This window comes from Eurosta solidaginis, chromosome 4 (assembly GCF_040869045.1).
Source record: "Eurosta solidaginis isolate ZX-2024a chromosome 4, ASM4086904v1, whole genome shotgun sequence".
Taxonomy (NCBI): domain Eukaryota; kingdom Metazoa; phylum Arthropoda; class Insecta; order Diptera; family Tephritidae; genus Eurosta; species Eurosta solidaginis.
The window spans coordinates 229,099,833-229,126,225 of NC_090322.1; the positions used below are offsets into that span (position 1 = coordinate 229,099,833).

Here is a 26,393-nt window from a genome sequence, read left to right on the forward strand (position 1 = left end):
CGAAAGAGGAACCGTCGAGGAACCTATACCTGTTCCTTTGTAGGGCCAGAATTGATTGAGCTACAAAACTGCATACTCAAAAAATCTATATAAAAAGTTCGAAATAGTTGTAAAATTTCTCGAAAAATCGTTTGATATTTGCTTGTTGTTTTATTGATAAAGATATTTTTTTTTTATTTTATTTATATTCCGCAAAGGTTTTGGGGAGTGTTATCAATATTCATGGTCCCTTGCCGGATATAGATCCGGTACGTTCCGTTAACAAGCACCATTGAGATATTAGCCCAACCATCTCGGGTACGATTCAGCCACATGGAAACTTCTAGGCCATACATTCCAGTATTAATTTTTTTGGCTACAATTGCTCTTTATTTATTACCCCAATACTTATCGTCGGTCTCGTATACGATTGAAGGTTATATAGGTTTTATTCAGCCAACAAATACGAATTGTATTTATTTATCAATCGGAAAGCGTTAAGTCAAATATTCACACAATTTTACTACTCCCGCGTCCGCGTTCCAACATCCGCCGTCATTTATTGATAAGCCCTCACGCGTCCCTCTGTCGTGGTAAGAAAAGCTGCTGTCCTCCCTAACCATAAGTCACGTGTTTGTGTGTGTATTTGATCTTAAAGCATAAACACTGTCTTTTTACTAACTGGGGTTTCGTGGGAGCTCTACTTTAACCTAGAGTGACTGAGTGCTACCTCAGCTTTCGACGAAACGCCCACCTCATATATGGGTTTATTATTTACATATATCATGAGCATGTATAACGAAGAACTTTCGTAATCGTTCCAAGTCAAAATATAACAGAAATATATATCTTAACTATAACCGACGCTTATTCGTGCATAGCAATAAAGGCTGGTACCTTAATTTTATTTAAAGTGTTGGAATTCCACATATTCCCTATCTCCTACGATGAACCTACATCAGTCATTGCCCAAATTCTTTCATCCAAATATAGATTCGATTTATTTCGAGCAGCCTTACAAAATTTAATACCGATATTCTTGTTTTCAATTGACCAAAGAAAAAGCATGTGTTTTAAAAAATACCATTTTTTGTTCAATAGCCTGTTTAAAGATGCCGTTTTGCTACTTCTAAATGAACGACGAATGAATTATGAAGACATCGCGTGGACTGGGCAATTCGTGAACTACGTACTGTATTAACTACAATTGTCGTTTAGACATCATATTCGGTATAATAAAATAATGTATATCGATTATGTTTCTCTTTTATCATATATTAATTCGCTTAAGATCGGCATAACAATGCCCCTTCGGCTGTTCATTCAACTTCCCACAATTTACCCCATTTCCCAAGTAATGTGCACTTTTAAAACACCTCACTTACATTCTTACTTAGCCAAATAGAGTAATCGGTGCGCTTTAACCCACAACGATTTACATGCAACAACAAATAAACACTTAAGTAAAAACAAAAACAATAACAGCTGTATGAGAATATAAGAAAGTAGATAAAACTGAAGCGTAAAACTAATTATGAGATATATTACTGATGGCATGTTTCACCGCAATGGACTTGTTGCAACATTGTAAAAGAAGCGTAGAAGTAAAATAATAAGAACAAGAAATACTAAAAAGTAATAAATAAATAAAAAAAGAACAAAAACTACATATCTAACAAACACAAACCCGTGAGCATAATATTTCTGATACTGCTATCGGCCTGCCTACCTTGCTTGCGCCCACTTTTATGCTTAAGGTGTTTATTAGAGATGGGCGTAAGTAATGGTGATCAGCGGAACGCGTAATATTGATGTCAAAGTGGTATGCGCGCTTTTAAGAAGTCTTTAAACATTATTTAGTTGAAATGGAACTTTCTAATACTAATTGAAAGGCACGTAAATTCTGTATAGTGAAACTTGTTACTACCTATGGGAGGCGCGTTTGCGGTCCCCAAGAACTAATTGTTTAGGACGCTTGGGTTCGGTACTAAAGTTTCAGTTATGCACTCATCTCTAGGTTATATGCTTTGATGTTCATAATGTTTCACTTGTAAGTACACTTGCATTTTTCTTTACTGTTTTCCATTAAAAAAAGCTTAGCTTTGTGAATGAAGTAATAGCTCAGCAATCGATGGGGTAAAAAGTTTTGTATGCATTTACAATCTACTTAAGTAGGTAATTTGGTAAGCATAAGCGTGTATGTTTTTTTATGTATTTATAATTCATTTCTCAGACTCGACTGATTTCAAAAACCGACTTAAGATAGTCATTAGTAATGTTCTTATAAAAGATTGTGTCGAGCATCGAAATTAGCATTTAAAAGAAACATGATTTACTTACTTACTGCCAGCAAGCTTTTTTTCATGAAAAAAGTCAAATCAACTCTGCTACAGCGAAAAGCGAGTCAGCGCTGGTTGGTGCTTAAAATGGCCACACGTTAGTGCGAGACCCTTGGTAAAAGTAAAAGATATAGGTACAGGGACACATTATCATTCCGCCGACAAATGGGTTGTATGTTGCGGATGATGTGAACAGTAATTAAAGGGGTAGAGTATTCCAGCATGCAAAATTGTTCCATGTAAATGGCCTCTCACTCCACGATATGTCATACGGAACATAGCAAGTTTCACAAATTATTATTATGCTTACAGGATATGCCCGCTGCCACATACATATGTGCATGGTCGATTTGTATGGACGAAAGTCAACCTATATCGCGCCATCGATTTTTCGAAAAATTGACCCTTTCGCCATTTTATTTTCGCAGGCTCAAAAATTATTTTTTTTTGGGTATCCGTAGTGGAACTTTTTTTGCTGAGCCCAAATCCTATCGAAAAATCAATGGCGCGATATCGGTTAATATTCGACCCAGTCTAATGTACATATATATATTTATTACCTTTTTATACTCAGTTGAGCAGAGCTCATAGAGTATATTAACTTTGATTGGATAACGGTTGGTTGTACAGGAATAAAGGAATCGAGATAGATATAGACTTCCATATATCAAAATCATCAGGATCCAAAAAAAAAAATTTGATTGAGCCATGCCCGTCCGTCCGTCCGTTAACACGATAACTTCAGTAAATTTTGAGGTATCTTGATGAAATTTGGTATGTAGGTTCCTGGGCACTCATCTCAGATCGCTAATTAGAAATGAACGATATCGGACTATAACCACGCCCACAATGGTAATTGGATTGGTTTATTGACGCAAAATATACCTTCGGAAAAAAATTTTGTAAAATGGGCGCGACACCTACCATATTAAGTAGAAGAAAATGAAAAAGTTCTGCAGGGCGAAATCAAAAGCCATTGGAATCTTGGCGGGAATACTGTTCGTGGTAGTACATATATAAATAATTTAGCGGTACCCGACAGATGATGTTTTGGGTCACCCTGGTCTACATTATGGTCGATATCTCGAAAACGCCTTCACATATACAACTACCACCACTCCCTTTTAAAACCCTCATTAATTCCTTTAATTTGATACCAATATCGTACAAACACATTATAGAGTCACCCCTGGTCCACCTTTATGGCGATATCTTGAAAAGGCGGCCACCTATAGAACTAAGGCCCACACCCTTTTAAAAATACTTATTAACACCTTTCATTTGGTACCCATATCGTACAAACAAATTCTAGAGTCACCCCTGGTCCACCTTTATGGCGATATCTCAAAAAGGCGTCCACCTATAGAACTAAGGCCCACGACCTTTTAAAATACTCATTAACACCTTTCATTTGATACCCGTATAGTACAAACAAATTCTAGCGTCACCCTGGTCCACCTTTATGGCGATATCTCGAAAAGGCATTCACCTATTGAACTAAGGCCCACTCCCTTTTAAAATATTCATTAACACCTTTCATTTGATACCCATATCGTACAAACGCATTCTAGAGTCACCCCTGGTCCCCTTTATGGCGATATCACGAAACAGCGTCCACCTATGGAAATAAGGACCACTCCCCTTTAAAATACTCATTAACACCTTTCATTTGATACACATGTCATACAAACACATTCCAGGGTTACCCTAGGTTCATTTTCCTACATGATGATTTTCCCTTATTTTGTCTCCATAGCTCTCAGCTGAGTATGTAATGTTCGGTTACACCCGAACTTAGCCTTCCTTACTTGTTAATATTTTCAATTACAAAATACGCTTTTACATTTTGTTTTGATGCTTTCTCATTTACAATTACCTATGTTCACATCGAAATGACGCTTTCTCATTTACAACTGACAATTCTCATATCGATCTGACGCTTTCGCATTTACAATTGACAATTCTCATTGCCGACGCTTCGTACTCACATCGCATGGTTTCACATTTACAACTGGAACTGATGTAGTTCTTTTCACAAGAACACGTACAACCTTGAAGATACTGCTCGTTGGTACTATTTGATAGTGCTAAGTTCATTGGAATAAAACTTGACATAGAGCTGGCATGGATGAAAGCTTCGGTTGTTTTGTATTGCTATTGAAGGCCATTGGCGAAGACTGTAAGCACTCTCCCTGGCACTGACAATCTGATATGATGGGCAATCCGATTCCAGACTATGCAGTTTTTGTATGTTACAGCGGTGGTCGGAAAATTTCTAACCTCGCTCACAATAGCATAAAAGAAAGCAAGTGATGAGCTGACAGCAAATCTTGTCAAGGGTCGATATCAGTCTGTTGACATAAAATAGCCCGTGAATTATGGCAAAGTGCTGGCAGAATCAATTGGCAGGTGGGTACTGAATGGTGAAACCTTGATTAATGACTGGCCGGCCGATGAAAGGATTTCAGGTAGTTTAATTTGATTGGTACCTACCCCGGTTTAATAATGACTGATGTCGCCGTAAAATAAATACTCCCGAAATGCCTCGGCCTAGTTTAGAGTAAAGCGAGAATTCTGCAGCGAATCGCATAATTTCGAGCTAACGCAGAGCTATAGCATTAAGAGCCGGTACTGATTCTGTTTATGTCCCTTAGTAGTGCTGTGAACTTTAGTTGTCCCCTTTTGCAGACTTTTTGAACGCCTTCTTAATCGTTTCAGTCAGACGTGGTACTTAAATAGTCTCTGCCTTCGTTTAATTAATTTACCTTAATACCTAAGCGCTGTTGGCACACTTGTGTCTACCAACCGTTTCGCTGTGCAACCGATTAGCACCAGTTCGGGGGAAGGCAATAAGCCTGTAATCGAAACTGCCGTTTGGCCTGACTGTCGCTCATTTTTTCTGCAGGGAAGTGATTCAGTGACTACACCTCTTCATGATCCATGCAGCTGCAGCAGAAAGAATCTTCTAATATGCTGATACCCACTGCATGGACCTCCTGGGGACAATGAACCATCAAAACTCCTATCACCAAATAAAAACATGTGCCTTAGTAAATCCACTTATTTCGGCAGGCCGAAAAATGATTGATCGGAGAATAGTGAAGGCGGGACACCTGTGTCCCCGTCATTTGACTCAAGACTTGTCAATAGCTAATCGGTATACTTAACTATAAATTCTGATAAAATGTTTGAGAAATTAATATTCTCGAGATAGGCGATTGCGTGCCGAACGAAATGCGTTCGCTGTTAAGATTCGACATACCCATAAGAACTTGAGAAACTCTCAAGCATATAACAGCCTACGAGATGGTGCGTGTCTATGTTTCTTTTGAATAATACCACTTACACACACTACGCGTTGGGAGACTTTCAAAGAGCGATAAGGAAAGAATTACGCAATTTTTCGGTGTGAGAAATCCCTTCCAAATGCTCATTGGGTGCTTTCATACTTCCAGGTGAACATTTTACAACGTTGTAAACGTGATAAAATTTTTTTAAATTTTTCTTACATTTTCTTAAGAATGTTTTTATTTCTTTTTTAGAATAGTGGTTAAAGTTGTATATAAAAAAATATATATATATTATGTCTAGTGTTGTAATTGTTGTCCATCAGAGTGTGTTGACCGTCCACTACAATACGCTGCTGCTTGTTTACTGGCGCTGTAAAACGCTTGTTAAGCGCGTCATTTTGTCTACTTTGTTTGGAATTCGGAAATAGCAATGCGACTCTTTTAGCTACTTTTATTGCTGGTTATTCTTTGCGTTTGCTGCTAATACAGTTGTAATGTCAAGCCGGAAATTGGTTTGCCAATAATATTCTTTTACGGAGTAGGAAGGAAGCGTAAAATTGATTTATGCGGTTGAGTCGTAGAAAAAGTGATAGAAGAGTTGGCGTTTTGATGGTTTTCGTTTTATAAAATGGATTTTCCATTGAAATGGAAATGATTAGTCAGAAAACTCGTAAGGCTTAAGACTTGTTCAGCATTATTAGATGTAAGCATGCTAAGGATGAGTAAACATGACCTTCTTGATGTTTCGTAGTCTCGTGCATCGCTAAAACAATGAACGTTTTGTGCTTACATTACAGTGCCTATGCCTGCAGTAGTCTTCCTCACTTTTGAGAACCATCTCAACCACCCGTTCTAAAGTCCTTCTAAAACTGATCTATAACTTGTGACAGAACGCGAATACTACCCTACCGACTACACATTTTAAGAGCTCTGTTGGTAAGCAGCCTCCTATCTTACTTTATGAATTCGAATTAAATCACGCGAGATCTGTTTTTGGCAAGAATCTTCTTTTGAAGTTTCAGCGGTGTCTGTTCAGAAGTGTCAGGTATAGCTCGTAAAGTTAACTAGCTATATGGGGATGACTTGCTACGTTATATCGTGATACTGGGGGAGCAACACCAGAACGACCTGGATTCATAAACTTCTGGGAGTACCTTTGCTGTACTGATGAAAACTGGCCTGATGGAGATTAGTACACATTTCTCGGAAAGTTTATTGCAGAATAATGGGATAATACGCAAACGGCATATCGCTCATTTACTTCAATAGTGTCATAACTCAAAAAACATGACTTTTGAGTTAATAACATATAAACTTACCCAATATCATGATCTATGTTGTATAAAAAAATCTTTGTGATCAGTTAAAAATTTACCACGTGCTATAAAAATGAAAATATGCCTTTATATGCGCAACATATGGCGTTAAAATCTTTGAATGGCTCTCCTGGAAAATTGTGTTTTTTTGAGTTATGACACTATTGAAGTAAATGAGCGATATGTTAAGCATGATAGTGTTTCCTGATCAACTAGTTTTCCAATGACATAGCCATGTCATAAAAGTAGTACCACGCAGACACTCAATAAGTTCTCACAGCCCGAAATGTTCTGCACAAGCGTTTGTAAACAGGTTTTGGTTCGAACCTCTTTAAAAAAATTGTTTGCTGAGTTCTATAAAGAATTAATTAATCTTACTGTAGACTTTAAACCCACAACCAAATTCGGTTTGTTAGTTCATGATACAAAACTATTCCTTTTATTATGACTAGCACTAACTACATCTTATACATTCTTGTTTGTTTCCAGGTTTGTGCCGAAGAAAAATGCCAAGAGGAAGTGGTACTGCTGGCGCTCAACTATATGGATCGTTTCCTCTCAACAAAATCTGTTACAAAGACGCATCTTCAAATACTGGCGGCAGCATGCTTGCTATTGGCTTCGAAATTGCGAGAGCCCAGTTGTCGGGCGTTATCTGCTGAGCTTTTGGTATTTTATACTGACAATAGCATATACAAAGGCGATTTAATTGTGAGTATTATTACTAATTAAAATTCTAAGCTAATTATCTTATCAACAGATTTAAAAGTGCACTAAAATTGTAGTAGATTTACAATCTATAAATGCTCCTAAAAAGTCTAAAGTTGGCTCGAAACAATAATGCAGCGTAAAGCTCCCCAAAATTTACAAATATGCTCTTTAGATTGAATGTCTAAGGAAACTCTGTTCTCGCGGAGAGTATTGATCAATATGCTTATAGCTACAACGACTGTATGTGTAGTAGATGTGCGCAAGAAAGTAAAACATTCCTCGTAAGGCTTTACAAATAGTTCATTTCACACGGTGCGACTTCCTGTTTAGCCACGGCACGCATCCAGGAATTATCACCTTCTCATCTTATTCGCACACTTTGTTATACCATTAGTAGGTACTTTAAACTAGTTATTATATTTGGAATTTGCTTGCCATAATTTTCACAGCAAACAAACAACATGCGATTTGACCAAATATTTTCGTACTTCAATGGAAAAGTGCTAAACCCACGTAACGTTCTTCTTTAGATGATCATTTGTTTACGTATAATACCTAGTTTGTAAATATGTGCATAAGAGCGTATCGAAGAAATTAATGTCGAGGTAGGGTAGAAGAGGTAGAGTTGAAGGTAAAGATAGAGAAAACGGCACGGGTAAAAAAGAGAGAGGGTAGAGTTGAAGATAGGGTAGAAGAAAATATAAACGTAAAGGTTCAGAGAGAGGTTGATGTGGAGCTAGGGGAAAAGGAAAAACTTAGAGGGAGAGTTGTTTTACCGACAAAGTACACCTCTTTCAAACAGATGAGGTACCAAGAGACCGCAACACCAACAGCGGTGTCCCTCAGGGATCTGTTCTAAGGCCAACGCTATGGAATGCGATGATTGACGTTGTGACAGATATCAACCTTACCGATGGTATGTAAACTGTCGGCTATGCAGATTATATTGTCGTAGCAGTGGCTAAGAAAAGGGATCTGCAACAAGCATTATGTACTGACGCCGTATAGAGTAAAAGAATGACAGAGCTCAAAGCGGACTGTTGATGTATTATTCCGAACCATCGGGCACTATCAAATAAACTCAAAGTCTTACTTGAAATATGCACTTAAGGGCGGTGGGCGAAGAAGTTTCTAAAGATAGTGGAACTCTTAAGCGAACAATGCCTAACATCAATGGCTCAGGCAATCATTTATTGTCCAACGTAACTATCTAGAATATCATACGCAGCACCAGTGTAGCACAGATTTAGACGTAGCTACTACCTACTACTATACGAATAAGCGATCCTTGGGATCGGGCAACCATGCAAAGACGCCAAAAACACTTTCCTCGCGAGCTTTATTTCCTTTAATGTGCAGATACATCGATTGTGAAACTGCTGTGGCAATTCAACCGCATCCGTTGAGGATGGAGATTGAGGTACGAAATACTATGAAGATGCTGAGAAAGATAGAGACATTGATACAAATTTGGATATGTATATGGTTAGGTAGATGTAGCCGCAGAGGCTGTGTGAGATGCGAGGAACGACCAAACCGAAAGTATCATAAATATAAGAAGGTTTTTCAAAAAAGTTACTTGTAACCAGAAACTCCACACCAGGGCCCGTATCGTGTTATTCGATCACGTATCGATAAACAATTTCACTCAAACGATTGATATGAATCGGCTAGAAGAGTCGTAAAAATGACAATGTGTTATGGATGTAATGAGTACTGTACATTTCAGAGCTATTGCGATTTAAAAAACTGATTTCGATCACGGCTTGTATAACACGCTACGGGCCCAGAATTTCGAGAAATGTGTCAGATATACTTTTCTTTTTCAATACGCCCTAATGTACATGCTGACTCTTATACATATTCATGCTCATATCTAAACAAAATAAATTTTCTAAGGCAAACAAAAAAAAAAAAACACAAGTAGGGACGGGACTGCCTTCGGCTGTGCCGAAGACTTCATACCTTTCATGAATGGGGCTGAACAATAATCTTATCCCGTTCGTAATCTCCAAATAATCGGATGTATAAGATAAGAAAGATATAGTGAACAGATGTACATACCTAAACGATTTTTAAGATAAATATAAAATAAAAAATGGCAAAAAACCCCTTTATCTGAACGATTGGTTGTATGGGATATACATATATACATATATTATACTAGCCTTACCTACCCGGCGTACGTCGTAACGCCCGAGATCGAATTAATGTTGCATTATTTTTCTTGTTTCGTTTGTTGATAATTAAGTTTATTGTTCTGTGAATTGAATTGAATTTTTTACGCATATTTGGTGAAATTTTCTGTTAAAACATTTTAATATTGTATCTTATTGTAATGTATGTGGGTACACAATATTTTTGGTTTTTTCGTTCGGTGCACAGATTATTATTATTATTAATTGGTCTGGAAGCACTGCGACCTTTGTGCAGATCTATTGTGCAAGACCTTTCAGCCTAATTTTGTATCTGGAGGCTCTTGATGTATCTATGCACCTCTTCCGGCTTATTACTCCATATCACATAGGCATTAAGAGTCCCACCACCTAGATGGGATAGTCTCTGCCTAGCTAGAGCGACGCATTCGCAGAGAATGTGAACCGGCGTTTCATCATCCAGCTCAGAGAAACGACAAATTTGGGTATCAGATAGATTTAATTTACTTAGGTGATATCGTAGACCGCAGTGTCCCGTGTTGTACCCAGTAAGAATTCTTAGGTCCTCCCTGCTTAGGTTAATGAGTGACGTCTGAATTGTTTAGTTTCCCTGGTGTGTGCTTTTGTGAGTCCACAAAAGGGCCCTGGACCATAGAATGCCTGCTTTGCTAGGTAATCTGCATGTTCATTACCTTCATGTCCCTGATGTCCGAGAACCCATCCCAACAAAACCTTGTTTTTGGCTCCCAGGGCATTAAGGATTTCAGTGCATTCATCCACCAGCTTAGATGTAACTATGTAGGATGCGAAGATAAACAATTTTTTTTGGCGTCCCAACTCTAGAGCAAGCAACATATAGCTGGCCATAGGAAACGCACGGACTCTCTAAATTTAATCCTGCAACAGTAAGCGATTGTCCTTGTGCTTTGTTGATTGCAATTGCAAAAGCAAGGCGTACAGGAAACTGTAAGCGCTTAAAATTGAATGGAAAATCTGTAGGAATAATTGGGAACCGTGGTATGAGCACATCTTCACCTTTGCTTTTACCGCTGATGATTGTTGCCTGCATTACATTCGGCATTAATTTCTTAACGCAACGTCTGGTTCCATTGCACAATTTTGGTGGGTTTAAATTCGGAAGAAGAATGATTGGTGAGCCAATTTTCAAAGTTAATATATGTGCAGGCATTCGAGGTGGTTCTAAAGAGTTTAGAAATTCAATTGGATAATTCACAATTTGATCTCCATCTGTAACTGTGTCGATCGATTTATATTTCGTAACCTCACCAGGAATTTGGTTTTGAACGCGGTCATTGATTTTGTTAGCATGATCATATTTGGGAGCTAAGTTGCTCGTTCGCATAGCCAAAAGCCAAAATTTGGTGATGATTGAAGTGTGGGAAATACGTTTCCATAGGGAACACACACACAGAATTTGATTTTTATAGAAGATGTAGATAGACTAAGCGTCCAAAAGGAATAACAGTCAAACTCAACAATGCAGTCATACTTTTAAGTGTTAAAATAACCTAAGTTTATACGGCAGCCATAGTTCTGAAAAATCCCATTTGTATGGAAGGTGCCACGCCCCAATTCCACATTTTAGTGGAGGTGTTAGGGATTGACCTCATATAATTCCTTACTGAATTTCAATGTTCTGGGATTTATACCTTCAGAGTTATGCAGTACCAAAGATTTCATTTGTATGGGAGGTGCCACGCGCCTTTTATATATCCAAATTATTTTTAGCCTAAAACCTTCCCCTTGATCGAAGGAGCGTATAGCCAAAATTTGGTGATGATTGAAGTGTGGGAAATACGTTTACATAGGTAATACACACACAGAATTTGATTTATATATATATAGATATAGCTCCGATCGAAATGATTTTTACAGGAAATCTTCCATGATATATTAGAATATATATCACCAAGTTTCACGTTTTTATATTGGAAATTAAGGGAGAAATGGCTAAAAATCTTTCTATCTGAACGATCGGTTGTATGGGATATATATTATATATAGCTCCGATCGAAATGATTTTTTCATGAAATCTTCTATGATATATTAGAATAAATATCACCAAGTTTAACGTTTTTATATTGGAAATTAAGGGAGAAATTGCCAAAAATCTTTCTATCTGAACGATCGGTTGTATGGGATATATACTATATATAGCTCCGATCAAAGTGATTTTTTCAGAATATCTTCTATGATATATTAAAATATATACCACCCACCGAGTTTCACGTTTATACTTTCTAACTTAAGGGAGAAATGTCCAAAAATCGTTCTACCTGAACGATCGGTTGTATAGGTATATACTATATACATATAACTCCGATCAAAGTGATTTTTTCATGAAATATTCTATGATATATTAGAATAAATATCACCAAGTTTAACGATTTTATATTGGAAATTAAGGGAGAAATTGCCAAAAATCTTTCTATCTGAACGATCGGTTGTATGGGATATATATTATATATAGCTTCGATCAAAGTGATTTTTTCAGAAAATCTTCTGATATATCAAAATATATATCACCGAGTTTCACGTTTATACTTTCTAAATTAAGGGAGAAACGGCCAAAAATCTTTCTATCTGAACGATCGGTTGTATGGGATATAACTATATATAGCTCCGATCAAAGTGATTTTTTCAGGATATCTTCTATAATATATTAGAATATATATCACCGAGTTTCACGTTTATACTTTCTAAATTGCGGCAGGAATGACCAAAATCGTCTTATCTGAACGATCGGTTGTATGTGAGATATATGTTATAGTGGTCCGATCCTACCGGATCCGACAAATGGTTAATATAATACAAAAATACATCCTTGTGCCAAATTTCATTGAGATATCTCAAAAGTTTAGGGACTAGTTTGCGTTCAAACAGACAGACGGACGGACGGACAGACGGACATGGCTATATCAACTCAGTTCGTCGCCCTGATCAATTCGGTATACTTAATGGTGAGTCTATCTTCTACTATTTCTCAACGTTACAAACATCGGACCAAAGTTAATATACCATTTCATGTTCATGAAAGGTATAAAAAATCAGTTCGCAAAATGACGACACGCATGCGCGCACAATGAACTTGTCAAAAGGTTGCCTCATCCTTACATTGGCCACGTCTCTCACTAACAAGTTTCTTCATTCCTCACTGTACCTAAGTATGCTGATGCTGTAACTAGTTAGATTCGTAATATGCTTAAAACAGCATGAATAACAAAAAAAGAAAAAAACAATTGGAATTAATCTTGAAAAATTTAACATAGCGCTAAAAAAATTCACACGCATCCCAAGCTGGTCAGTGGTTGGGTCGGCTATCCAACGATTGGGTCGCTTGCTTGTTACTTTGAAAGGCGATCGATTGGTTAGATGCGCTGTTGGTTTAAAAAAAAAAAAAAAAATAAACAACAACAAAGGACTGAATTTTATTTGCGCCTGCGCGAAAGTTTTGCTACATGAGAAAAGTAAATAACAGAGTCATGTAATTTTCTTATACATACATATTGCGTTGCTGTTTGCTGCATATCTGACTTAAGCTCTTAAGCCCCACGCGACTGCGCATCTTCCGGCGCTATGACTTTCAGTGACTTTGGCAAATGATGTTAATATGTCGAAATGTATGTGCGAATATAATCTGTTGAGCTTGTGGCGTGTGGCGATCCTATCCGTGCGTCTAACGACGGCATGTCCAGTCCTCTGCGTTCTATCCGTCTGCCGTCTACCATCACATTTCCACAGCCATTTCACCGTCGTATTACTTCTTATTGGCATCCTGGGTAACATCACTCTATTCCGTGACGCTTTACAAACTCTTTATTTCTCTTAATATCTCAATCAATTATATACAAATAAGACTGTTTAAAGCTTTTGTAGGCAAATAACCAGCGAACGTACTGCTCCGTTGGTAGCATCAATAACATTTCATCATTGACGTCGGCATGTCTCTATGTTGTGTGCTTGCGAATGTGATTATGGTACGCACCGGTGCTTGTGTCACCAAAGTTGCCAGAGCGAGTACCAGTATTTGCAGGGCACTAAAAAGAAATTTAAATGGAATTATTAATAAAGCCTGTCCGAGTTTCATTAAAGCTTTTTAGCTGCTTGGACTACTATACGCATGCGTAAATTCACGCAGTGGGTGTGTTCTTTTGTTTTCCCATTCACCCGAGAAGCATGCATATGATTCAAAATAATAGCAAAGCGGGTACCAATTTACTTGTTTTCACAACACTCTTTTGTAGGTCAAATCTTTCTGGTGACTTTTGGTGTCAAATCTGTCGAGTCTGGATTCAATCGGCGAAACGACACGACTACTGTATAGAATCTTAAATATATACGTGTTTTAATGAACCTCTTTAGCTGCTACAAATCCAGGACAGCTAAATCTCGGTTTTTGGCCCCGTATTTTGATTCTTCTACTAACAATCGGCGGCCGCAGTGGTATGGTGGTGCCGAGCTCCGCCTTCCACACCGAAAATCCTTTCGGAGTTGGCGTAAAACAGATAGGTTCTTTCCGGCCAATTTCTAAAAATTAAAAGGAGCATGACGTAAATTGGAGAGAAGCTCGGCCTAAATTCTCTTCGAAGGGTCTCACGCCTTGTATTTATATTTTATTTTACCAATAGTCGGTTTCTTAATTATCCGTTTCTACGAGTTCAATTTCGTTGCTCTCTGAGTGATTAAGTCGAGCAAATAAGAGACGCAAGTTTTTTTGTCTTAATATTTCGAGAAAAAATAAAAGAACGCAAAAGCGAACCTTTTTGTGCAACCGCGAACGCCATAAGACGATAAAAAGAACACCAGTAACCAGACATTTCAATGCTACTTATATACATATATGTAGCATGCAAGCAGCGCCAATCGCTCCTTTTAATAAATGTTGCAGTAATACATTTCAAAATATTTGCTAAAGAATGCGGCAGGGCACAAGGTTTGTTGCTTTTTGTTTACTTCGTTTACTTAGTTGTATCTTTTAAGGTACCTGAAAGAAGCAAAAAATACACAGTGAACATTTTGCATTTTAAAAGTGACGGAAGAGCTAATAAAAAAATTGCAAAAGAAAAAGTAGTTGAAATAGAAATAGAAACAGTAGTCGTAGATGAAGATCAGTTTTAGAAAATATAGCATTTTGAAGAAGAGAGGTAGTGTACTATCCTTATGGACCATACACTCCGGGACTGCCTGCGTCTTGCTTTAAGGTGGCGTTCCATATTCCGCGTATTTAAAAGCAATTAGTAGTTAAAGTAGTCTAACTTTCCGCATATCACAAGTATGCTAGAGTCGATAAGTGTTTAACGTGAGTACCTGTCTTAGAAGACCTACCTCACGGTGTCAAACACAGATCAATGTCCGTTGATCTTCGGCCCAACAAGTTGGTACCAATCGGTGAGCTGGGTGTTCAAGTCGACCAGCCTTGGTTTGGCCGCGGAGGACTATCCACCCTCCCCTTCCATTTCGGGTTAATGGCACCCGGTTGCACGGCAACTCCACCGCGAGTTCCGTGCTTGTCTCAGTGTCCCTCTTTCATTGATTTGATATCTCGACATCTGATTAACAAGTTAATCAGATTGAGATATTGTGTTTTGTCGCAATTTAGGAATGTGACCAACCTTTTCTGTCCTCCAGTGTTAAAAAAAAAATAAATGTAAGGCGCGATAACCTCCGAAGAGATCTAAGGCCGAGCTTCTCTTCCAATTTGCGTCGTGCTCCTCTTGATTTTCCCTACAAATTGGCCGGACGGGACCTAAATGTTTTATGCCGACTCCGAACGGCATCTGCAAGGCAGATGAGTTTTCACTGAGAGCTTTTCATGGCAGAAATACACTCGGAGCGCTTGCCAGTCACTGCCGAGGGGCGACCCCGCTTAGAAAAATTTTCTTCTAATTGAAAAACCTTATTTCTAAAATTTTGATGTTGCTTTGCCCGGGAGCTGAACCCAGGGCATACGGTGTGATAGGCGGAGCACGCTACCATCACACCACGGTGGCCGCCAATGTATAATACATTGTTGACGACGGAGCTGGTTTTGCTCAGACATTGCTTGAAGGCGGCACCACCCTCCAACGCTATGCACCATCTTGTTATGATCAAAAACGCCCGTTCGCCGTGAACCATCTACCGATGTAATCTATCAGCGCAAGTGTCTTTCCTTCAGCATGAATAGCTACTTAAATGTTCCATAGAGTGAGAGCGTCATATAATTCCTTGTGAATAAAACTATCTGCTTGGGACAGACAGTGATGCTCACAAGTACTTACGACACAAACACTCGCAAGATACATCTTCACTAATCATGGTACTAAACCACTTGCGCATCAAGACACATCTCGTTAGTCACAGGTACTTGTGCGTTTAATATCATCTTGCAACTGAAACCCAGCTAAACGTCCTATTCAGTTTTATTTGCAACTTTGATCTGCATTATTAGCTACTTATACATGCCCACATATTCTTCATTATTTGCTACTGTGGTACACAACCTCTAATAACTCGCTTTTTATGTATAAGCTTCCTCTTTATTCATCAATACGCTCCGTTTTTTTCCACAATTTAGGGCTGTGGCCAACCTTTTCAACCATAGACCTGTGTCGGGGGCTTTCCCGCCTCAGCAATATCTTTGCAATAGCAGTTTGTCACACTGCAGTGATCTGACAACATCAAATCTGCCAAATTTTTTGAATGTGGCCATCCATTCTGTGAACGCCTCCTATTCGCAACGCAGTCTAAAGCAGCTTCAAACATCTCAAAAGACAAGATGAGCACCGGCCCACTCGTACGATTATCGATTGTTTTCGGCTGACAATAGACATACGTTTCACCATCTCTCAATGGTTTAAACTCCGGTTGCCACAATTATGGGATGTGACCAACACTTTCGTCTGCACCTCAGGGCCAGTTTTTCAATGAAATTGGGTATACTGTGACAAGCAAGAGACCGAATTCCCATGGGTTTGCACGCCCCAAGGGAAAACAAGTCTACTCAGAGCGTGTCATAAAGTGAACTCTTATTTGAAACCACAGCCACCGCGATGCTCCCACAAGGGGGCCATCCCAGGACAGGAGATGAGACCTGAATACAAGCATCGTACGATGCAGTGCATCAGGTCACAACTGGCTTATCCTGCTCCCGCGGTAGCAGTTTTTATAAAGACCATGCGTAGGGTCCCACAGGGTGATACCAGTGTCAACCCTGCTCCCTTTCACCGTACTCATGGATTGGTTAGCCATGGTATTGTAGTCGCCTTTTACGACGGGTATACCTACCTTGGGCATATTCTATCCCCTATCCCACAGATGTAAAGTGTGCTAGAGTGTAAGAAATCCCTGGAAAGAATCGAGATACATCTATATTGGGTCCCAGGGCATGTGGAAATTGGTGGGAATGAAAAAGCGGATTAGCTAGGGCGCATCCATCGTAGCTGTGCGCGTGCCCTGACCTGGCTAGGCCAAGACTTCAGCTATTAGGAGTTATACAGCTGTCATATCTAGAAGCAGCAATTGGCATAGGTTCTAGAAAGCTACTAGTATTTGCCATGAGAACGGAGTATTTTATAACATAGGTCCTGAAATTTTGATAGGGGGTTTCAGATTGGTCGTTAAACAAACTTCTTTAAGCACTACGGACTCATTCAGTCTATATGAGGTCCTCAACCTAACCTAACCTGCCCTTGAAATATGTCGTTCCTTTTCTACGTCTAAACGATATAACCCCCGAACAGTATTGCGGCACTGAAAGCTGCGGGAACTTTAATTTTGATTTTATTTACACTAAAAATATTAAAGTTTGATTGTTCGATTTGTGGATCCCGGTTACTGTTCTTCGTAGATAAAATAGCGACTAGTGGGGGATAGTTTTCGGTATCGTTTAGTGATTGTGTTTGGGATTATAATGCAACTATCTCTTTATTGATTCTGGATTGTTTTTATATCGTTTCTGAACCTTTTCGAGACTATCACCGCATCACGCCGACGTAATCTCGGGACTATTTCCGGATGGGTTTTGGTATAAGTTTTAGTTAATTTGGACACCATTTCATCAACAACGGACTATTTTGGGGTAATTTCAGGATTGTGTTTGGAATCATTTCGGCACTGCTTACAGAACTTTGAAAGTTTTCCCAATCGTTACACTTCGGAGTTTATTCGACCCAGACCAAGAACATTTTGTATTTTAGTCAGGTCGAGACGCAAGCAAATTTTAGAAATACCTATTTTACCTATTTCCAATTTAATGAAACTGTATGTAACCTAGTAGTTATATATATCTGAGAATAGCTCGCCGGCATTCTATACTTGGACTTGCCTAAATGTGAACTGCTATGAGACCGCCATTCATTGTTACACAGTACGATTATTATTGCAATTGCTTCAGGTTCTATCAAATGTACTAAACTCCCTGAAGAAGGTGTACCGGAGCACCTTAAAGATAAATTGAAACTCAAACAAACAAAAAATCAATTTTAAATATTTGACATACGGGTTTCAATCTAACATAATCTTGTGAAGAATATTTCCAAATGCTGTTATAGAATACCTAATGCGTGTTTTTCCACATACTAAACTTCCCAAAGCCTTAGGCAAACCATCGAATGATAATTTTTCACCGTGTATCCTGCATTCCGCTTGCATTGTACTCCTTTTTTTAACTTGTCGCTTATTGTGCAATAATCCTCCTTGTGTTGTGCCAGTATTGGGCGCGAATGTTAATGATTTTCCATTTAACTTAGCCTTGCAATCTTAGGGTTCCACTGCATACACAGACGCGCGTACAACAAAACACCGCATGAACCCCTCCACCACCCTTAAGATCGATTCTGCTTTCATTTAACTTTAGCATAAAGTGGCTGGCGTGTTGGTAGCTTTTCAAACCTTCATTATCTCTGTCGGTGTACCTTCCTGTTGTTTGTTATGAACCAATAGCACCAGCAACAATAACAAAAACATTAAAAAAAGATGATGAGTTGGCGGTGGTGTCTTTAATGTCCTACTTGCACAGCCTTTTCTAAGCACATACAAGCATACCCATAAAGTTTTGTAAGATTCAATGTTGCCAAACACCCTGCAAAAAATGCGATTAGTCTAGGATGAATCCGGGCTGAGTCGCAAAGTAGTATGCGATCAATGCCAGTTTTGATCTCTTTGTATGAGTTGAACTGTTCCCTTTTGTTTTAGCATGTCCTATGCAGAGACCAATTGTACCCATTTATACACGAAAGGAACAATAGGACCAATCCCCTTTGTACCCATATGGGAACATAAGAAGACTAGATCCTTTTCGGTTCTATAAGGACTCGAACACAAGGGCTTGTCAAGCCTCAAAATCTATTTGAAGTAAGTTGTGCCGCCCGCTTTTAAAAATGGAATAAAAACTATTCTCCGAAAACTTAACCCTAACTCCAGCGTAGTCGATAAGTCCTAGTAATTTAGGTTCGGTTTAGGGCTCCGCATTTGTCTTAAATAATACGATTCAATCACCTGTAATCTTTAGTTTACTAATTTTGTTGCTGGCTTTTTAATATTTCTTAAAATTTGCTACATAGATATCAAACTCACTAATCCCAACTGTACCCGGAGCGAACTAAATGGGGTCAATTATGCCCAAATGTAGACAAACGAGCTCAATCGGAGACCAATCTCTTTAGGGATTAATTGCACAATTTTTTGCAGGGCAGTTAACCACTCTCATACATACACACACATACATATTCCTAGCCAACCTACGCATATTTCAACTTGCAGATAAGCCCGTGAATCCTGTCATGCCGTGTGCGAATTCCGTATGATTCTGCACGTGTCGGAGGCAGCGGCGGCAAGTGCGACTACACAGGCGACTTAACTTACCTACATTCATACATCAAAGTTTTCAAATGCAGCGTCTACTGCGTACAGACATCAAATTCCACGAGTGATTTCGCGAATTTATGCAAAAAGTAATGAATTTACAAAAGAAACTTGTTCAAATAGTAGTTTCCCAGGCTTCGCTTCAGCGTAACAGGCTTACACACAAATATATATAACGTTAGTTTAAGTTGCTCTTACAAAGATCGTGCATCCTTTCGCAGCGACGCGCCGACAACGTCGAGGGCGGTAGGTGCTTCGGGGTCATTCGTCATTGTGCAACATTCTACTAGTTTGTATATGCGTCCTCGTGAGGTGTGCGGCATATACGGCCTCACTATGTCATTTCTAGCCTTATATAGCGATAAAGACTCACAGCAACATGCAGCATCAGTGAAGGCGACAAGGCTACAGCGACATAGCAATTCATTTTTGTTAAGTGCCGCATTTTGGTCTCACTTTTCAAGGAACGTAATCTCTCTAGGTATGTAATGTTAAACATAGAACTATGCAAGCCGTTGAGTTTGTTGACTAGGCTGGCTATTTGCTTGGCTGTCTTCAGGTAAACACACGCACAGATGATTGCTTTAACTTAGACGCTGGTTTTGTTTGTTGATATTTTTGCATCGTCAGCACATTGGCAGCAGGTCTGATGATGCGGCACTGCTAGACAGTCTGTTTTGTTTTTAGATTTTTTTTGGTTGTAATACCAAGTTCTGGTAACTACTTGTGCGAACTATAGTCAATGGAAATATTGCGATACACTACACGTCTGCTGAGTGCTTGCTGTGGCGCTGGCGGTGTTTTCCCTTTCAGTACATGCAGTTTGTGCTATGCAATACAGTTCGATGTACTATTTATAAATCTTTAACGTAGACGGAAATTCCATTGCAAATAGAGTTGCCATGCACATTATATAAAGATGTTGATTTGAGGTATTGTGGTATTCAAAGCTAGAAAACTCGACTCAACACAAATGTTCTACATTTTTTTTTTGAATAATGTATTGCGGATGCAGTATGCCAAAAACTGTGCTAAGACATAATCCTGACAAGACAAATCCAGTCGTCGGAGTTAACGAAGGTCTCGCAAGGCCTCATAATATTCTTACAAATAAGTATTGGTGAATAGCAGTGACGGAACGTGCACAGGACCAGATGCTAGTCAAACAGAAATTTTTCTGGGCTAGTTAAATCACCCCCAGCAGTTACCAGCGCAATATATAGCTTCTCCAACCCAATTGCCAACCACACATCTCCGTGGCGAATCCTGTTTGATTAACAGCCGAGGCTCTGGCGACCAAGTTCCTCATGGAACTAGGGGGTGGGGAGGGCGGTATGGCTTAGAAGGTTTAACGTGGTCATATAAATCGTTCCCGAGATGGTCGGGCTAGTACCTTAATTGTGCTCTGTTACCGGAACGTACCGGATCTATATCCGGCAAAGGACCATCAACATCGATAACACTCCCCAAAGCCTTCGGGGAGTGTCTTTATCGTTAATACAACAACAACAGCAACAACAACCGGGCGCGATGACATTTTTCCCATTATGATGTAGTACAGTCAGACATCTAAACATCCATATTCCGCCCACAAGGGTGGTTTTCAAGCCAAAGTCGGGTACAAGGAGACGACAGGAGCTGGCCAAGGATTTCATAACAATACTTTTCACAGCATTCGTTTTGAATACACTTGAAAGATTTTCCGACATACACATAAGGAAATATCTAGATATGCCTTCCTTTATTCTTACGGGTTTCAGGTGGGCTGCGAACAGTGAATAAGTTCTTTCTACTGCAACATTTTACTCTGACCGCGTTTGTTGATTTGGAAGGCGCTTTTTTTTTTTAAATGGACGTTGTGGCAGCGCGCTGCCCTCAAGTGGCCCAATGAAACCAGGCTAATCCTGTTCACGCGATCGATTTATATATATATATAATAACTTTTTTTTTTTTTTTTTATTTTGCCGAGTCTTTGATGGGCAGCGGTTTGTCAAGCGTCACGATCTGAGACTGCTCAGCTACAGAAGAAATTTCATCAGCCAAGCGTAATACTTAAAGAGAACAGAAGCAAACGTATTATACATTAATTTAGAGAGGTGAGAACAATCTTTTTTATAGAAAAAAGGGAGTCCGAGCTATCAAATGTGTTTGAGTGAGAGTTATAATCTTGGCATAAACGCCGAAAAGGTTCATTTTGTTCGAAATTCGTTCTACATTGTTTCAGCAGAAGAGGTTTGAAGTGTCTCGATGTCCGAGAGGGAACGCAAAAGTTCACTTCATTCAGAAGGAATGGGCTCGAAATTGATCCATTTAAAATTTTTGTCATAAATATCACACCAAGCATTTCCCTTCGACTAGCAAGAGTTGGAAGATTGATAAGCTTTAATCGATTAGTATAAGGTGGAAGATTAGTTAAAGAGTCCCATTGGAAATTTCTTAAGGCAAATAGTAAAAATTGTTTTTGTATTGATTCGAGACTGTCTGCATGGACTTGATAACGCGGATTCCAAATTATCGAGCCGTATTCTAATATTGGCCTAACTAATGTTGTAAAAAGTGCTTTAGTTATGTAAGGGTCGTTAAATTCTTTTGACCACCGTTTAACAAATGCAAAAACACCTTTGCCTTTATTCACTGTAGCATTAATATGAAGATTGAAACTACGTTTGGAATCCATCATGACTCCCAAGTCAATAAAATTATTTACAGTTTCTAGATTATAGTTGTTAATTGTATATGAAGCTGGTGGCGAAACTCTCCGAGAAAAACACATGAATTTACATTTTTTGAGATTGAGCGGCATATAATTTACATTGCACCAGGTAACCAAGTGATTTAAATCCATTTGAAGCAAGGAATGTTCCTCAACCGAGGCACATGATTTGAAAAGTTTTACATCGTCTGCGTACATCAAGATTTTTGAGTATTTAATTGTACCAGATATATCGTTTAATAACATGAACCGACCAAGGTAGAACACGGGTGGAGAAACCAGTAAGGAGTACCTTCGTCTAATAAAGACAATGCTAAGGCCTTATGACGCGGTGGGGCGATCAGTACTAGCATAGAGCTCTATGGCATGGTTGGAAACTCTTGCTGACACTAGAAATATCTTTATCGCGATTCGGTATCATAAATGTATCGAAGGAAACAAAATGCGTGATCTGCTGCCATGTACAGGCTCATCGTAAAGAATTTAGGTAATAACCTGTTTAAAGTCGGCGCAGATAAGGGGAAAATTCGGAATTTATGTGTGAACAAGGAATAGCCAAGCTGTAATACCTCTACAGGTTGTGCAATATCAATAGTTATATGGGCATACTTAAGTCAAAGAAGGCAAAAAAGTCTCTTTAGCAGTTCTAGGGCTGACACCGAAAAATATATAGAGGTCAGCCTAGTCATTGGGATAAAGGCATGCATCGTAAAAGAGGGGGATTCTACACAACGGGGGAGGCATTTTCTGTGTATCTGTCCTGCTCAATCGATAACATGTTTAAGGTTCCTCGGAAGGCCCCTTATGTTGTGATGGAAAAATGGATTCCACATGTCCTTGATTTTTTTTTAACAAATCTGTATGTTTCTAGCATGTATACGATCTGACATTCTGTCGGTTTTCTCGTTTGAGTGGCATCAAATCGGGTTGTATAATCCTTATACGTGAGGGACCTGCGTCGCAGCTATTATTATTTCCTACTTCTTTGCATCTGTTACGCGCACTCACATCGCGCCCTGCGGTTGTAATAGCATCCCCTAGAGGTGTGTATGTAGCGACCTTTCTTCTCCATAGCGGCTCCACATTTATGATCGTATATGCAGTTCCGCTTAGCTTGTTGAAGTTCTGTAATATGCATGTAAATATGCCCAAACTGCTTAGTTACATATATCGTTCCGTTAATTCCGGCAACCCTTTCTGTGAGAATTTTGCATCACGCTTTTAATAATCCACCGCCAAAAGCACTTCCCGAAGATTGAGATGTCTGCTGCTGGTGTGACTGTCTCTGACTGACGTCATGATTGAGTCTTCCTTGTTTCTTTGTCCCTTTGGCTTCAAGCTCGTTTCTTTTAGGCCCACTTCCAGCTTCTTCGGAGCAGACATGCGACTCTTTGACTCGGTTTCATTTATTTTGAAACCGATTGAAACCGGTCTTCGAGCATTTTGGTATTGAATTTCGTTTTGTCATTTTCTGGTTCAAGCATTCTCATATAGCGGTCTGGCAACCCTCTTTGTAGAGCGTCTTCCAGCAAAAAATATTTTCCTAGCACATGCGAACTTCTCTGCCATTTAAGGAACTTTAATTCGCAAGGTCGTTGCGTTGGACATTCATTTAATTGTGTGTGATACCATTACAGCAATTCCAAGTAATCGAATGGCATGATACAGATCAACGTCTGAATAGCTTCGTCCAGTATTATATATATGAAATATATGTAGATTCCATAGACTTTGTATTGTTGTTGTTGTTTGTTCTTGCATTCACTTAATCTGTTTGTTTCATAGTTGGTATATTTGTTGTTTTTTTTTTTAGTGTTGCTTATATTGTTATTGTTGTGTCATCAGCTGGTTTTGCCCCGATAAGTCTTTTACTGTAGATGCAACATTTTTGCTGCTACAAATCAAGTTAAAATGAAAAAGCCAACATGTCCTGTAGAAAAATAACATTTGAAGAAGAAGAGCAGTGGAAGGTGCTGGCGCGATTACAGGTTACCGACATGCCGCTGACTTGCAATCACTTAAAAAATTATCAAGCTTTTTATCTTCTTAACTTTGGGAATGTCGCGCTGTCTGCTGCGTCAGCGTACAACAAATTTTTCATTTCAACAGTCTTAGTGGGACTTGATGAGAATGCATAGCTCTACTACCCGGTGTTTGTTTTAGCTTATTCTTTTGCCTTGGTTTTGACCTAAGTAGAAAAACCTTTACCTTGCCTGTGGACTTGCTATGCCGCAATGAATTCCTGCACATTCCGCATTTCGTTTGTTGTTCTATTGGCTTGCTTGTGGGAGCTTTGCTGAAACTACGTTCAATGGGCTAAGGACTTTTGACTTTACATACATGCCACCACAGTTTTTACCAATTCTGTGTACCCGACATGTGAGCGGTTATATTAAAGCTGGTGATTTTGCACATATTTTTTGTCCTCTTACGCCTATTTCACTTTTCAGCTTTATGTATTCTAATTGCTTGCGTTTTGGGTTATGGTGTCCAGAAAAAAAAATAGCGCAAGTCATACAAGAAAAAAGGAGTACGACGTCAGCGCTTCTGTCCATGACAGAGAGGCGAGATACAGAAAGAAGAAATAGGAGAGAGAACAAAGAAGAGAGAGAGAGGAGGAGCTGAGAGTGGTGGAGAGAGAAGGAAAGAGAAAGACAGGAAACGATGGAGAGGGACAGAAGGGGGGAGAAGAAAGGCGAAAGAGACGGAAGGAGGGAGAAATAGAGAAGGAGAGAGAGCGAGAAGAGGGTAGAGAGAGAGAGAGAAGGAAAGAGAGAAGTAGGGAGAGAAAAAAAGGGGAGAGAGAAGAAGAGATAGAAGAAGAAAAAGGACCTTTTATCTCTTACCAAGGCCTTGTTTCACATGGCGCATCACGCTTATACATCAGTTATCTCGTTACATCTTATGTATAAACAACATCTTCTTATGATCCTTACAAACATCAGGACCATGTTAGAGGCCGTTTAATGGAAAGTTATAAGCATTATATAGAGTTCAGATTTTTGTGGGAAGTACCTCGGCGCATGCGCTACTCAATGCAGATCAAACCAGTAATTCAGGGCCTCATTCCCTGTTACAAAACGAACGTTCGTTTCGCCTCAGAGGCGAATCGATGGTGTATTTGCACTATGTTAAACGATGGTAACATATCATTTGACAATTGATTTCACCTTCCTGTTTGACATAAAGTAAGAAACGTAAAGGCTGAACGAAAAGGATAAAGATTGCCATTGCTAGACGAAATCGTTTGGAGACGAATCTTTCATCTGAGCTATCGTTCGCAATACAGAATGAAGCCCTAATACTTTTTGGAATATTTATCCTATGGATTTCAGGAGTGAAAAAGCAAAACTTTTCAAATAGGAGGAGGTGCCATGTCCTTTCCTGCAAATAATGCTTATTCCTTATATCTCCGCAATTTGTTCCGACAAGTGAGGGGGAGAGGAAGAGGGCAATAGAGATTGGTTAAGAAAAAAGAGACATGAAGCGCGGTTGGTGGAGAAGGAAGTCAAACGGGGCGGGAAAAAGGGAACGAAAATAAAAAACAGCGAAGAGAAATAGGATCACAGAATAAAACGGATAGGGAAATTAAAAGTGGTTTGGGCGGAACAGAGAGGGAGAGGGAAACGGAAACTTAAAAGAACGAGATGGGAAAAAATCGAGTTCAAAAAGGACCGCTGAAGGAAGAAGAAAAGTGAAGGGGAGAGGAAGTGACAGAGGAGAAAAAATGGTTTGGCGAGAAAGCAGGAAAATAAAGGGGAGGTGTAGGAGAAGGAAATGCATACAGTTGGAAGCGAGCATTTATGGTTCTGAGGTATTTCCAACTGGTTTAGCCACTTTAGTTTGCGGTGAAAAATGCCGCTTTGGGATAATAAACCTGATCTGACTTTAGAATTTGTCCTTAGTCGGTTGCGAATTAAAACAGCATGCAAAGGCTTATGAAAGGTAGTATATAGGGATGTTCTTCGATATCACCCACTGTGCGTTGCTTTGCCTCATGCGCTTACTATTAAGTTTTTATACTC

The 26,393-nt window shown here is 39.2% G+C and overlaps 1 protein-coding gene across 1 annotated transcript in view; it reads left to right on the forward strand.

The window, feature by feature from the left end:
• The window catches only part of CycD (cyclin D), a 251,535-nt gene that overhangs the window by 102,332 nt on the left and 122,810 nt on the right, over window positions 1-26,393 (forward strand). Inside the window, exon 2 of the mRNA XM_067784973.1 lies at window positions 7,414-7,635. Within this exon, the coding sequence (XP_067641074.1) occupies window positions 7,414-7,635 (222 nt within the window). The remainder of the gene's footprint in view (window positions 1-7,413; window positions 7,636-26,393) is intronic.